At 41.9% G+C, this 12,728-nt stretch overlaps 5 protein-coding genes across 10 annotated transcripts in view; 4 read left to right on the plus strand and 1 right to left on the minus strand.

The window, feature by feature from the left end:
- The first annotated feature begins 119 nt into the window (after window positions 1-119).
- On the plus strand, window positions 120-2,725 carry LOC6737514 (caspase Dronc). Its single transcript, XM_002084314.4, has 2 exons — window positions 120-982; window positions 1,444-2,725. The coding sequence occupies exons 1-2, from the start codon at window positions 536-538 to the stop codon at window positions 2,344-2,346; spliced, it is 1,350 nt and encodes a 449-aa protein (XP_002084350.1). The 5' UTR covers window positions 120-535; the 3' UTR covers window positions 2,347-2,725.
- On the minus strand, window positions 2,691-3,691 carry LOC6737515 (protein TSSC4). Its single transcript, XM_002084315.4, has 2 exons — window positions 3,257-3,691; window positions 2,691-3,192 (listed from the first exon to the last, which is right to left on the minus strand). The coding sequence occupies exons 1-2, from the start codon at window positions 3,563-3,565 to the stop codon at window positions 2,800-2,802; spliced, it is 702 nt and encodes a 233-aa protein (XP_002084351.2). The 5' UTR covers window positions 3,566-3,691; the 3' UTR covers window positions 2,691-2,799.
- Window positions 3,692-3,899: 208 nt separating this feature from the next.
- On the plus strand, window positions 3,900-5,618 carry LOC6737516 (small integral membrane protein 13). 3 transcript variants are annotated; one of them, XM_039293183.2, is made up of 3 exons: window positions 3,900-3,985; window positions 4,476-4,582; window positions 4,675-5,618. In XM_039293183.2, the coding sequence occupies exons 2-3, from the start codon at window positions 4,504-4,506 to the stop codon at window positions 4,830-4,832; spliced, it is 237 nt and encodes a 78-aa protein (XP_039149117.1). In that variant the 5' UTR covers window positions 3,900-3,985; window positions 4,476-4,503; the 3' UTR covers window positions 4,833-5,618. The 3 variants fall into 3 exon arrangements, with proteins under 3 accessions (XP_039149117.1, XP_039149118.1, XP_039149116.1); XM_039293184.2 differs by having other exon boundaries at window positions 4,503-4,582; XM_039293182.2 differs by having other exon boundaries at window positions 3,906-3,985; window positions 4,462-4,582.
- Window positions 4,857-5,447, plus strand: LOC6737517 (N-alpha-acetyltransferase daf-31). Its single transcript, XM_044922881.1, has one exon. It carries the CDS (start codon window positions 4,857-4,859, stop codon window positions 5,445-5,447), a length of 591 nt encoding a protein of 196 aa, XP_044778816.1.
- Window positions 5,619-6,165: 547 nt separating the features above from the next.
- The window catches only part of LOC6737519 (kin of IRRE-like protein 2), a 228,628-nt gene continuing 222,065 nt past the window's right edge, over window positions 6,166-12,728 (plus strand). For 3 of the 4 annotated variants that reach the window (XM_016171268.3, XM_039293997.2, XM_039293995.2), the window contains exon 1: window positions 6,166-7,465. The gene's annotated coding sequence lies outside the window, so the exon portion shown is untranslated. The remainder of the gene's footprint in view (window positions 7,466-12,728) is intronic. The other variant, XM_039293996.2, reaches the window with a different exon arrangement.

Raw genomic sequence — 12,728 nt, forward strand, 5'->3', positions numbered from 1 at the left:
ATATTTTCCTGAAATTACCTTAAAGAAATTACCTTTAAGGTGATGCATTTTGAACTTATTAATTATTTTTTAGCAGTAGCATTACTTTCAGTATTTATCCCACACGCATTCTCTGGTAATAATGGCGCACCCACAAGCAGCCACACCAATCCCAAAGTTCCAATTTATTAGTTTAGTGGCTAGTTTGGCGGCGCGAAAAGCTCGAAGGTCCTTTTGTTTCGAAAGAAATCTTATTCGAAGATCCTCGATCCTTGCGAGGATCGTCTAGTGCAATATATAGACTAGTTAATTTACTTTTGGAAAAATAAGGACTCCAGCAGGGCCGCCGATTTGTGCCCCTTTCTTGAAAGTCGCAGAACAAAAACAACGACGACAACAACAAAGCGGAGACAAAGAATCGACAACTAGCGAGAAACGGAAAACCTTGTAGGTGACTCACTGCCAATATCACTGCCAATTGGAGACTGATCACGGCATCCATCCTTGGCGCTCCCAATAAGCGGAGTCATCGGAACGCGTGGAAACCATATCCGGAATGCAGCCGCCGGAGCGCGAGATTGGAATGCCGAAGAGGCATCGCGAGCATATACGCAAGAATCTGGATACGCTGGTTGAGTGGACGAACTACGAGCGTCTGGCAATGGAATGCGTGCGCCAGGGCATCCTATCCGATCAGATGCTCAGAAATACGGAGGATCTCAATGGCAAGCCATTCAACATGGACGAGAAGGATGTGCGTGCGGAGCAGCATCGCAGGCTCCTCATGAAGATCACCCAGCGTGGTCCCACCGCCTACAACCAGCTGATCAATGCACTGCGCAATATCAATTGTCTGGATGCGGCCGTACTATTGGAATCCGTCGATGAGTCCGATTCAAGGCCACCCTTTATCTCGCTAAACGAACGGAGAACCAGCCGGAAGTCGGCCGATATTGTAGACACGCCTACAGCAGAAGCCTGCGAAGGACCCTGCGTTAGCAAGGTAATGAAAACGAAACACACAGATGTTCAACAGGTTCATTTTGTAACGAAATGCTTTGATGGTGAAATTGCGGCTCAGCGGGTTCATTGACCCTGATTCCTACAAAAACCAGTATTTGTTTTTAATTTTTTTTTAAGTTTGCTTACATGAGTTATTCGTATTGAAATGAGATTAGATAAGGTATATTTAAGAATTGTAAATGACTCAATGATGATAACTACTTCTTTCAGAAGTTAATTCGTGTATGAGATACTTGTTATCAATTTGGTGCGAAGCATGAATCACATCCATTTTACTTACCTATCCCAATTATTCTTTCAGTAGGTTTTGTTTTTGATTATTTGCTGGCAGCTGTGTTAATATAGCACTTGTTTCCTATGCCAGATTGAACTGAAAATTAATATATAGTTAGTTTATAAACCTTATCTTTATTGTTCTTTGTTCTCTCTCTCCCACCAAAGCCGCGGAACGATACGCTTTGTTCACTGACCCCTTATGTGGGCAGCGTTGACGGTGACCAACGCAAGGTAAAAAAATCGAAGAAGATACACTATGCCCCCAGTGCCATAGTGGGCACATATGAGATGCAATCGCGTTGGAACCGCGGCGTTTTGCTAATGGTTAACATAATGGACTTTCCGGATCCAGACCTCCAACGGTTGGGAGCCAAAGAGGACAGCAACTCGTTGATTCACTTGTTTCGCGAACTGGATTTTACGATTTTCGCCTATGGGAACGTGAACCAGCATCAGTTTTTTGAACTTCTCACAACGTTGACCTCCTCGTCGTATGTGCAGAAGACCGAGTGTTTCGTGATGGTACTGATGACACACGGCAATCGTGTGAAGGGGATAGATAAGGTGGCGTTTTGCGATGGATCTGTGGTCGATATGCAGAAGATCAAGGACCACTTCCAGGCGAACAAATGTCCTTTTTTGGTGAACAAGCCGAAGGTGCTTATATTTCCCTTTTGCCGCGGCGATGAATATGATTTGGGCCACCCAAAGAGTCTCATGGAGCCAGTGTATACGTCGCAACAGAAGGAGTTGCCTGACACCCAGACGGAGAGCATATCCAGCCCGAGAACCAATGTGCCAACTCTTGCCGACACTCTTGTCTGCTATGCCAATACGCCGGGCTATGTTACCCACCGCGAAACCGACACGGGCAGCTGGTACATCCAGAAATTTTGCCAAGTGATGGCCGATCATGCCCACGACACAGACCTCGAGGATATCCTAAAGATGACGCACGCTTCCGTGGGTGACAAACGCAGCAAGAAGGGTTCCATGCAGACAGGTGCCTATGATAATCTTGGCTTCAACAAGAAACTCTACTTCAATCCCGGGTTTTACGTCGATTAGTCGCCGCCAGTGGTCATTTCATCATTCCGGATGCATTTTTAAACGCATTTATGTTCTTATCGTCGCATTTATGTATGTCCCTTAGATTATGTGTATTGTGCTCGCGTGCTATTAATTTTTATATTGTAACAAATACTCCTCCAAGTATTCATCGAATACGTATTGCGTACCTCATTTGGATGTATGAAATTATGTAATTTATGTGATAACTGCCAGAAATCTACAAATATTACAATTCCAGTATATACACAGCCAGATTTTTGAAATCGAACAATTAGGCAATATGTAAAGCAATTTTCCAGTCTGATTTTTGAGTGTGTACACTTACGAAATAAACGATGATATTTCTCGACAAACCGAAGTTTGTATATAATAAAAATCTATTTACATTTCTAAAAGTTTATGGGGACACTAGTTATTATATAATATAATCTTAGGATCAAACATTTTAACCTACTCATCCTGCTCATCCTCCTCCGCCAAGTGGGACAGTTGTAGTTTTCCCGCTGCACGGCTCTGGTCCGATTTGGTTTTGGATTTCTTTTGTTTCTGCGGCTTTTGGCCAATTACATACTCCGGCATCACCAGCTTGGAACCTCTTAACTGCGGCTTATCCAGCTCCACATCCTCCACCTCCTGCTGTTTGAGGCTCTTGAGCTTGCGGCTAAGTTTGCTGGTCCTCTTGAACTCGATCTTGCCATCTGCAGGGTGAGATTCGCTGTCTACGCCCTCAGCCTCGCGCTGTGCATCCATTTGCCGCAGAAAGGACAAGGCGGCGGCGGAGTTGCTCTGCTCGGAAATGTCCACATCGGACAGGGAGTACTTCTTCCATTTGTGCGGGTTTACCTAGAGAGTAGGTCAAACGTTTAGGGGAAGGGGAACAACTAAATGCAGAGGGATGTTCTGTAACCTGGTAATCTGGCGTTTTTCTTGGCTTCAAACAGCGTCCAATGGGAAGTTCGGGCTTCTTGAAAATGCTCTCCTTGCCGCGCATCCGTCGCAGTCTGCCATCCTCCGCATCGAGGCCAGTGTCAATGCTGCGACCCTGGCGGTAGTTCATCACCTGTCCGGATCCGTTTCCGGATTTGTTTCCTCGATCGAGGGCGTTGATGGAAAACGCCTTGGCCTTGCTCTGATCCAAGGCAGTTCCCCGCAACTCTTTGCTCGCATCGTCGAGACATGCGAATAGAGCGTCTCGTTTGGCCGAAAATTCCTGCATTTTACTTAGTTAAACTGCACAAATGGCATTTGTTTAATTGCGTTGCGTTTGCCCAGGTAAATTTGTTTGCTGCAAATCAGCTGTTTTGTTAGTTACCGTTTTGTATTTTCATATAGTATTTTAGTAGCATGCAGTATTTTTTGACTGTTAAGGCACACAAATTTTCTCTTACAATGGATTAGTCTATACTATGTGAGTTAACTGGCATCATAGGGTTAAAAAACTTTTTAATCATAAATTCACAGATTTGAATTTATCCAATTCTATTTTAATATAGGAGCAGTATGATTGGTATTCTCTGCAAACTGAGATATCGTGGATTTTCGACCCACGCAAGCTCTGGTCAGACTGGTGCCGGTGTATAAACTTAGTGTGCAAGAAGTGTGCTCATTCGCGAATATAAATAAATTAAACAGCCAGGTGGATATTGAATAAAACTAACCCAAAGGCGTGACCATGTGTATAGTGTGCCTGTCGCAAAGAACGATTCATCGAACAGCTTCTATTAAAAAGGGCTTACAGACAGCTTAGTGGAACTTCTAACCCCATGTGGTTTTTGGTGGCAACTGAAGTCACTTGTGCTAGGGTCTTTTAAATAAATGTTAAATCTAGAAAAGCAGAAGTTTTCGATTAACAAAAGAATATAAATATATTTGATTGTAAACTTTTTATGTGTGCTCATGTTAATTTTTGCAAATATCCCGTTTCTTACCACAAAAAGTGTAAAAGATATTGTATCCCTGGTTTCAATCAGTGTTGAATAACAATCACACACAGCAGCTGTTCTTTATTGTGATAGTAATCCAAATAGGGAGAAAAAACATTTATTTCGCTGCTGGAAACTAAAATTAAACCCTTTGAAAAGTAGTTTTATTATTTCCAAATTCCATTTATAGTTTCATGTTTATAGTTTCCTGATTTCGTACTACCCCGTTAGAATGTCCCTGCAAACGGGCTTGGCTTTCATTTTCACCATATTAGCCTCTGTTAGTATCGTCGCAGCAATTATTTTGTTGGGTAAGCAGGCGCCCGCAGACGATCACGTTATATTGGAATGAAATTTCTAAGATCCGAGCAACAACTCATACGGAAATTTGACTATTTTACAGGCTGGTTCCTCATCTGGAAGGCATTTCTATCGAAATTTCGTCTGGTTCGCGAGCTGTTGGGTCAGGAGGAGCCGGAGGATCAGCAACACCTTGCTTGGGATCACCAGAATCAACAGCCACACCAGCACGGCAGAGCCAGGAAAGCTCGCCGAGACTAGGAAGCACATCTATACAGCCTCACCATGAACATACGCTGCGCAAAACCGGAAGACCTAATGACCATGCAGCACTGCAATCTGCTGTGCCTACCCGAAAACTACCAGATGAAATACTACTTTTACCACGGACTAACCTGGCCGCAGCTTAGCTACGTGGCCGTCGACGACAAGGGCGCCATTGTGGGCTATGTCCTGGCCAAGATGGAGGAGCCGGAGCCCAATGAGGAGAGCCGCCATGGGCACATCACCTCGCTAGCGGTCAAGCGTTCCTATCGGCGATTGGGCCTGGCCCAGAAGCTCATGAATCAGGCCTCCCAGGCCATGGTCGAGTGCTTCAATGCCCAGTACGTGTCCCTGCACGTGAGGAAGAGCAATCGGGCTGCCCTGAACCTCTACACCAACGCCCTCAAGTTCAAGATCATCGAGGTGGAGCCCAAGTACTATGCCGATGGCGAGGATGCTTATGCCATGCGACGCGACCTCAGCGAGTTTGCCGACGAGGATCAAGCCAAGGCTGCCAAGCAGTCGGGCGAGGAGGAGGAGAAGGCGGTCCACAGATCCGGCGGGCACGGCCACTCGCACAACCACAGCGGTCACGATGGCCATTGTTGCTGAACACTTTCGCTGCCGGCGCATGCTGGTTTCGACGTTTTTTGCATTTTTGTGCATTAGGGTTTTGTAATTAATTAACAATGTAAAACGTAACTAAAATTAAAACAAAAGTAATGACAAAAAGAGAATGTTTTTATCAATAAAGGGTTTGAAGGCCAATCAGTAATAATAACACTTTTTACGGCTTCTGTTTCTAATTGGCAATCTAAAATGCATTAATACAATAATATTTTTGCCAATTTTAATATTCATCTAAGACTAATTTTAGTTTTTTTATTGAGTAAAGTTTTAAAAGAGAGTGGTTTTCTAAAACTTGGTATTTCTGAACTCTTTAAATAATTTATAAAATCTTTTGTGCTAGAGCTCTGGTTAACCCAAGTATATTGATGCCAAATGTGGGTTAAAAAATGTGCGCTTATTGTAATGTGAAAAGTTTGTTGGCCCGAAAAGTTGGCCAAGCGGAAAGATGTCTTTATGTGCGAAGTGTTGACTTTCGCGCCAACTTTTGGGTGCCATTTCGCTATTCCATCAAGTTGTAGGTGTCGTGCTGGTGAAGAAACCTTTATGGCATTTGAAAATAGCTAGCAACCGTTCCCACTAAACCGATTTTCCAGTAACGGAGCTTTATTATTTCCCAGTTTCCAGCGGCGAGCTCGTTTTGCGCATGCTCAGTGGAACATCTGCGGCAACAGCTGTTCGCCAGCCACGTGGAGTACGGTACTTTTCCGGATGGCGCCAAAGAGAGAGAGCGAAAGTACCGCAATCACAGCTGAGCTGAGATGCTGGCTTTTCGCGTATTTTCGCCGTTCTTAAACTCAGTTCGTGAGGCGCTGGCTGAGCAAAAACAACATGTACGCGGATGTTTCATCAGTTTGCGGCTAGCTACGTAAAATGTGCGCAAAACCCAATCGGAACTACAGTTATTGTAGTGAAAAGTGCTAATAAAACCCTAACGGTAAAACCACTCTTTACAACGGAAGAAGAGGAAAAGCGAAGGAAGTACTGCTACTGCTGATGCGTTATAAAAAACTAACGGGAAATGACTGGCATTTATTATGATTGCGGAATAAACGCCCTGCGAAATCAATAAAAAACGCGGAAACAACAAACAATAAACAATTCGTTATATAGCATAAGCATATGGAACTGTGAATGTGTGTTGAGTGTTAAACATAAAATAGGGAAAGTGCTTAAAGTTCCAACGGTAAACATACTTTATTGATGCGAAAGTTAAAGCTAATTGCTAACCCCAATCGAATGAGAAATGTCTGATTTTTATTATATTTGCGGGCTATAACGCCCTGGTAAATCAATAAAAGCCAGGGCACTTTAGCAAACCCTTCGGTTCGGGCAATCCTCAGAACCCGCAAAACAGTCACGGACATAAATGTAAGCGCTTTCGGTGTTGAAAAGCCAAAAAGCCGGCCAGTGGTTCAAAAAGCCGGAGAATGGAAGCCAAGCCTCTGCTCTTCTCGTGTTGTTATTGTCGAAACGGGGTCAAAAGTTCGTGTCTCACTCGCTAATTCAACCACACAAAAAAGCGCACACACACTCGCACACTCGTACACCACCCAGATAACGGTTCCTCAAGTGCAAGCAAAGACGCTGCGTCGCCCGTCTGGCAGAAGAAAAGCATGAAAAAAGCATAAGAAAAAGCATAGTAAACGCAGAAGAAAGGCAGACAAAAGCATTAGCCAAGTGCCAAGTAACTCAAAACTGCAGGCCTACCGAAACCAGGGGATAACCCACATACAAACATGCATATATATTTGGAAAACAACACCAAATCGCAGACAACAAACTAGGCCAATTCGCGAGGAAGCGGGGGAAAGCGCAATGGAAAAGTGCTCTGGAAATGAAGAGAAGTAAAATATAATAAAAATAAAACAATAGCAGTTCTCTGGCCATTTGTCAATGACTGGGCCACTCGCGTGACTGGCGATCCTCGGGGAAAGTGGAATAACTGCAGCTGCAACCAGACTCCAGACTACGGAACAAGGACTATTTCGAAAAATATTGTGGTAAGTCAATAGGATTTAAGCGGGCATTTTGCAGGAAAAGGTACCTGCTACATTAAAGCAATTATTGCTAAGTTTCCATCAAAATTATATTGAGAAGAAAAGATATAAAATGTTAGGCTGTTTAAGTGAAAACGGAATATTATCACATTTAAATTAAATAATATGCTATACATTTATGCAAGTAACCTAAAAAAAGATCCATTCGCAGTAATTTGCCAAGAATTGCAGAAGTAACGCCAACAAATTCTTGGGTTATTTAAATATGACTGTAATTTGTGCAAATGTCTCTTGAAAACTTATTTCCCTTGATATGGAAATACACAGACTTCAGCGCACATGCTAACCGTACGAGAACTTTTCCTCACTTGTCAGCGGGAAGGCATATTTATTTATTTAAGCTTGCAGCGCCTTTTCCGCCTCCGCGGAAAACTTCAAAAGGCAACTCCACTATGTGTGGATGGTGTAATGACATTTTGTCAGCAGGATTATGCCAAATGCTGGCCTCCATCCTTCCATCACCACACCGCCCCGCTGATGATGAGCCCCAAACATAACCATCGTCGTCGTCATCATTGTCTTTGTCACTGTCAACGCGTCTTGCATCTGTCAGTGGCAGCAGAAGCATCCGATCCCCAACCGCCAGTCCCCCAATCCACCCCACCCGCCAAGAAAACCATCCAAAAACCCATCCCATTTCGAAATTCTTGTTCTTTCGTGGGGCTCGCATCATTTTTAAGCAAACATTTGCTGGAGCTCCAGTTCTGGTCGTTCCTTCACTTTGCCACTACTGGCTGTTTGTTCGTGTTGTTTCTGCTGCTCCCGTCAAGTGTTTACTACTTTTTGTGTGCTGTTCTGTGTGTTTTTGTTGCTGCCGGCTGGCGGTACGTGTTGGCTCACAAGATGTCAACAACTTTGCCTGCCACTCGCTGAAAAACGCCAGCTTTCTCTCGCAGAGCAGCGCAGGGCACCGCATCTGCTTTTGTTGTTTTTATGCTGCTTTTTCTGACCACGCTGATGAAATTTGCAATTTGATTAATTCCCTCCTTTCAAGCATTTCCTTAATTTTTAGAACATGAATAGAAATAAGAAAAGTATTGTCTTGAAGAAATTCAGATTTACACAGACAACGTATAACCTGCATCTAAAAGACTGATTGATTATATTTTAAAACCAATGTTAACCAAAAAGACTTTTAATCAAAGCTTGCCCTATAACTTTTATTTATTTTTATATGCATAAGCTAGTTTCATAGCCAGATCACAGATTTAAAGAACTTTTACAAGTTGCTTGTAGGATAGTTTAAGTAATAAGTTAACAAGACTTGAATCCCCATTGATCCACTGCACTGTGGTCCAGAATTCGATTTTTTTGGCATAAAGTCTAAAAATTGAGCTACAGACTTGAAACTTTGTACATTTTGTTGTTAAATCACAAATAGTTTGCACAGAAAATTTGAAGTCTGTGCGACCACGCCCTCTCTTGCCTCCCATATTAACTACTGGTATGACTCAGGAGTCAACGAAATATCATTTTTTTTTTTTTTTTTTAAAGTCGTGTATATTGTTGTTTTAAAACAACAACGCCCTCTTCTTTTTCTAGTTCTACATTTTAAATTTCCGAATCTGAACTCGAATCAGAATCAGATTGTGAATCCAATATTTTGTCTCATGGATCAGGTTTAAAATTATACTGTATTTCCAAAAGACTTATTACTGCCTTCGGAAGTGGTTTTTCCTATTTTTTCTCTCTCTTTCTTTTAAACTAATTGTTGATAATAGTGGGTCCGAGTTATCAATCGCTCTGTGGAAAATATCACTCATCCTATTGATCCGACTATTTTTCCTTGCATGTGATAGTCGATCCTTTTTGTAAAGCTTATTCCGGGCTTCACTCGTATTTTCAGTTTCCTTTTTAATCTTTCTCCTGCATTTTGGTAAGATAAGTTTCGGCGTCCCATTTGCTTCGGTGTCGTGGAGTTTTCAAAATCTCTAACAAGAATTGTTATCTTTGACGCCATCCACTTGGTATGTTTGGAAATAAATCGGTCTAGTTATCTGTTACACTCGGGCAGTTTTTTTTTAATAAATAATTCAAAATTTACTATTTTTTTGTCAATATCTTCTGTCTGTTTCGATTCCTGATTATTGTTGTTGATTGCGGAATAAACGTAATCTGAAACATAACTTATTTGCCTATTGTTACGCCTCCAAATGTCCAGGAGGTCGCTATGTCTGAACGCAAAATTGCCTATATAAAATCAAATTTTTAAGAAAACGAGCAAAAATGGGCAAAAGATATTACTTTACCGTGAAAGACAATAGTTAAAGGTACAAACTGACGTTTTTAACTTTTGTCAGAAATTGTCAGAAAATTAGTTATACTCCACGAAACACAGGGGACACGTTAGAATTTTCTGTTAAAATATACATAAATTGGATGTCACACAACATAAAAACAGTACAACTATACATATATTACCTAAATAAGTTAAAAACATCATACCTTGGCATTTATTTTCCATATTTTACTATAATTTTTGGATGCGTATTAACGATCATACCACATGCAAAAGTAAGCAAGTAATTTTTCGGAAATTGCATTCTCTCAATCAGCTGTTTAACACTTCAACTTTAAAAGCTCATAAAACGATTTTGTGAAGCTTTCGGTCAATTTTGTTTTTGGTTTTTATTTATATGATTAATTTTGTATTAGAAAATAATTGCTAGAGGACGATATATTGACATAAAAATTTAGACTTTATGCCAAAAAAAACGAATTCTGGACCATAGTGCACTGCACAGCAGTGTATCTGTGTTTTGGTTGCATAGGCGACAGGCGCAGCTGTCAAAATGCTTAGCAATGGCCACGTGGCATCCGTTGGCGTTTCCGCTTGCCATTTCCGTTTCCGCTGGCCGGCTCTCTGGCTCTCTCTCTCTGACGCAGGCAAGCAAAGGTGATTGATGGCCGCACTCGCACTACTAATTAAAGTTATTTAGCGAGTGCTCCTGGCCGTGGCCATTTTTCATTCCCGACGCGTTCTCGTTTTGTGCGGCTGTGGTCGTTCTACTCCAAGTGTTTATGGCTTCAATTCAATTAAACAACTGGGTCAGTTGTGGTCGCATTGGCACAAGGGCTTCCGCATCCGCATCCGCGTCCGCATCCGGATCCGCATCCCCATCTATGGCGGGAAATTAATTCTCCGACTGGGCCATCGGAGGACAAAGACGCATCATAAGTAAGGCGGCGGCAAAACAAGAAATAGAGCTGCCAGCAAATTGCATTTATAATTCATTTACTCGAAATTAAATATTTCTTTAAATGAGCCCCTCGTAAAAGGCGACGCCAGTAAATGAACGGCATGGAAATGCCATTTAACCATCGTTCTCACTGTGCATATTGTATATTTTAATATGTAAATCCTTCTTGAATGGCGATGATTGCAAGGATGGTTCTTTTAAATCCTTTAAATCGCAGCCCAATGCATTTATTGCTGTCAATAGTTCTCGGCTGGCCGGATTCAAAGGAATATCGGCGATACTCATTACACATTTTTGCTCCATTTATAAAGTTCTCAAAATCAACTCCGCAATCGGATTCCCAGAATGCACGTGTGGCTGCGCCCAAGGAACGATTGCCACAATCGAAAAGTTTTGCATACTGCGCAAACATTTTCTCAGAACTTATTTACAGAAACAAGGAACGAGGATGCTGTGCTGCCACAACATGAAAAGTTATTAACGAGTGCGAATATGTAAGTTCTTGAAACGCTGCTGCAAAGGACACGAGCTGTAAAATCTGAATTTTTACTAAGGAAGGGGGCATGTTCATTAAAAGTTGACCCTTATGCCTTCAAGACGTATAAGGTTATTAGGTTTTGTGCTTTTGCAAAAAGCAAAGCAAATTACATGTTCTTAGGATGCGGTAAATGGCGGAATGTTGTACCTTTTCGAGGCAATTGTTGAAGTTTTTGGGATTACTGATTAAATTCTTAAAAATAATCTAATAATTTGAAGCAATATTTTTATTTAAATTATTATATATGTACTGGCATCTTTGTGAATCTTATTATGTTTAGATAATGATATTTTTTCTTATTATGTTTGTAGCCTGACTATTTCCGTACTAGTTTCAACTTTACAAGTTACCGCCAAGGAGTTACTTTTTTGGGGTTCGACTGTCTGTCCTGTCTGCATGCCCCATTGATTTTTCCAATCACTGTCCACTTTGTTTCAATTTATAAGGTTCTTTATCTGGACCGTAGGAGCCACAACTACACCCAATTCGCCATTCTTCCTTTGTTTATGCGATGGCATTTATTTATTTTCCGGTTCCGCCATGTTTTCCTGCATCCCCTGCGGAGTTCTTGTTCCCCCATAAAATATGATTTTTTATTGCTGCTCCATCAAGCGAGCAAAAATCTAAAAAAAAAAAGCAACAAAAATCAACAAAAATTCGAACAGCTTGAGCAACACATAATTTTGCAGCAATGAATTGAAAGTTTAAGTTTAATATTTATCTGCCATCGATTTAATTGTCAGGCAAAATATGCCCCTGGGGGAGTCGAGTGCGAAACTTTCCTTGGGGCAGGCAAAAGTTTTTGGCCGGCCAAAGTTGATCAATGAAATTAAAAAGATTTATGATTTTTGGCCGACCGAAAGTTGCCGATGAACGAATGAATCCCCATACGAAGGCCCGAAAATCCCGGGTGCGAATCTCAGAATCTCAGAATCTTTGCAAAACAATCAGCAGCAATGTCCTGCTGGGATGGAAAGTTTCTGGTTGCCGGCGAAAGTGTCATCCCAGTTGGGTCCTTCGGATATTATTTTGAATTGCGCTCATTTCGGTTAATGGACGAACCCAGGTTGAGCAATAAAATGGGCGACCAAAATGAAACTTCTTATAATCATCATCGGGTCGAAGCACAAAGCGCATTACTTTCTATTACAATCGAAGGGTCGGTCTACGGTCTAAAATAAAAATGGGTGACCGAAATAGAAAAGGAGAAATTATGTTAATTTAAAGTGAAGTCTCAATAACGAGTGTCAAACTCAAGTGTCCGAAAGTGTTTAAATCTGACAAAGGTCCTCCGTACTCAAGCGCCGGGTTCAACAAAGGCCTTAACCCCTTGATGCCCCCGAATATTCCAAGAGGTCTGTGCAAATTTCCGACTGCGCCCTCTGACTTGCTGCCTGTTTACACTAGATTTCGAGGCCCCAAGTTGGCCAACAAGGACCCCATCGTGGCCCACACTTTGGTCCACAAT

Source organism: Drosophila simulans, chromosome 3L (genome assembly GCF_016746395.2).
Source record: "Drosophila simulans strain w501 chromosome 3L, Prin_Dsim_3.1, whole genome shotgun sequence".
In the NCBI taxonomy this organism is placed as follows: domain Eukaryota; kingdom Metazoa; phylum Arthropoda; class Insecta; order Diptera; family Drosophilidae; genus Drosophila; species Drosophila simulans.

Excerpts from the sequence above, each read along its gene's own strand:
- LOC6737514 (XM_002084314.4), top strand. The coding sequence starts at position 536 with ATGCAGCCGCCGGAGCGCGAGATTGGAATGCCGAAGAGGCATCGCGAG. Across the intron at positions 983-1,443 it reads AAGGACCCTGCGTTAGCAAG|CCGCGGAACGATACGCTTTG; the intron begins GTAATGAAAACG and ends CTCCCACCAAAG.
- LOC6737515 (XM_002084315.4), bottom strand. The coding sequence starts at position 3,565 with ATGCAGGAATTTTCGGCCAAACGAGACGCTCTATTCGCATGTCTCGAC. Across the intron at positions 3,193-3,256 it reads GAAAAACGCCAGATTACCAG|GTAAACCCGCACAAATGGAA; the intron begins GTTACAGAACAT and ends CCTACTCTCTAG.
- LOC6737516 (XM_039293183.2), top strand. The coding sequence starts at position 4,504 with ATGTCCCTGCAAACGGGCTTGGCTTTCATTTTCACCATATTAGCCTCT. Across the intron at positions 4,583-4,674 it reads CGCAGCAATTATTTTGTTGG|GCTGGTTCCTCATCTGGAAG; the intron begins GTAAGCAGGCGC and ends ACTATTTTACAG.
- LOC6737517 (XM_044922881.1), top strand. The coding sequence starts at position 4,857 with ATGAACATACGCTGCGCAAAACCGGAAGACCTAATGACCATGCAGCAC.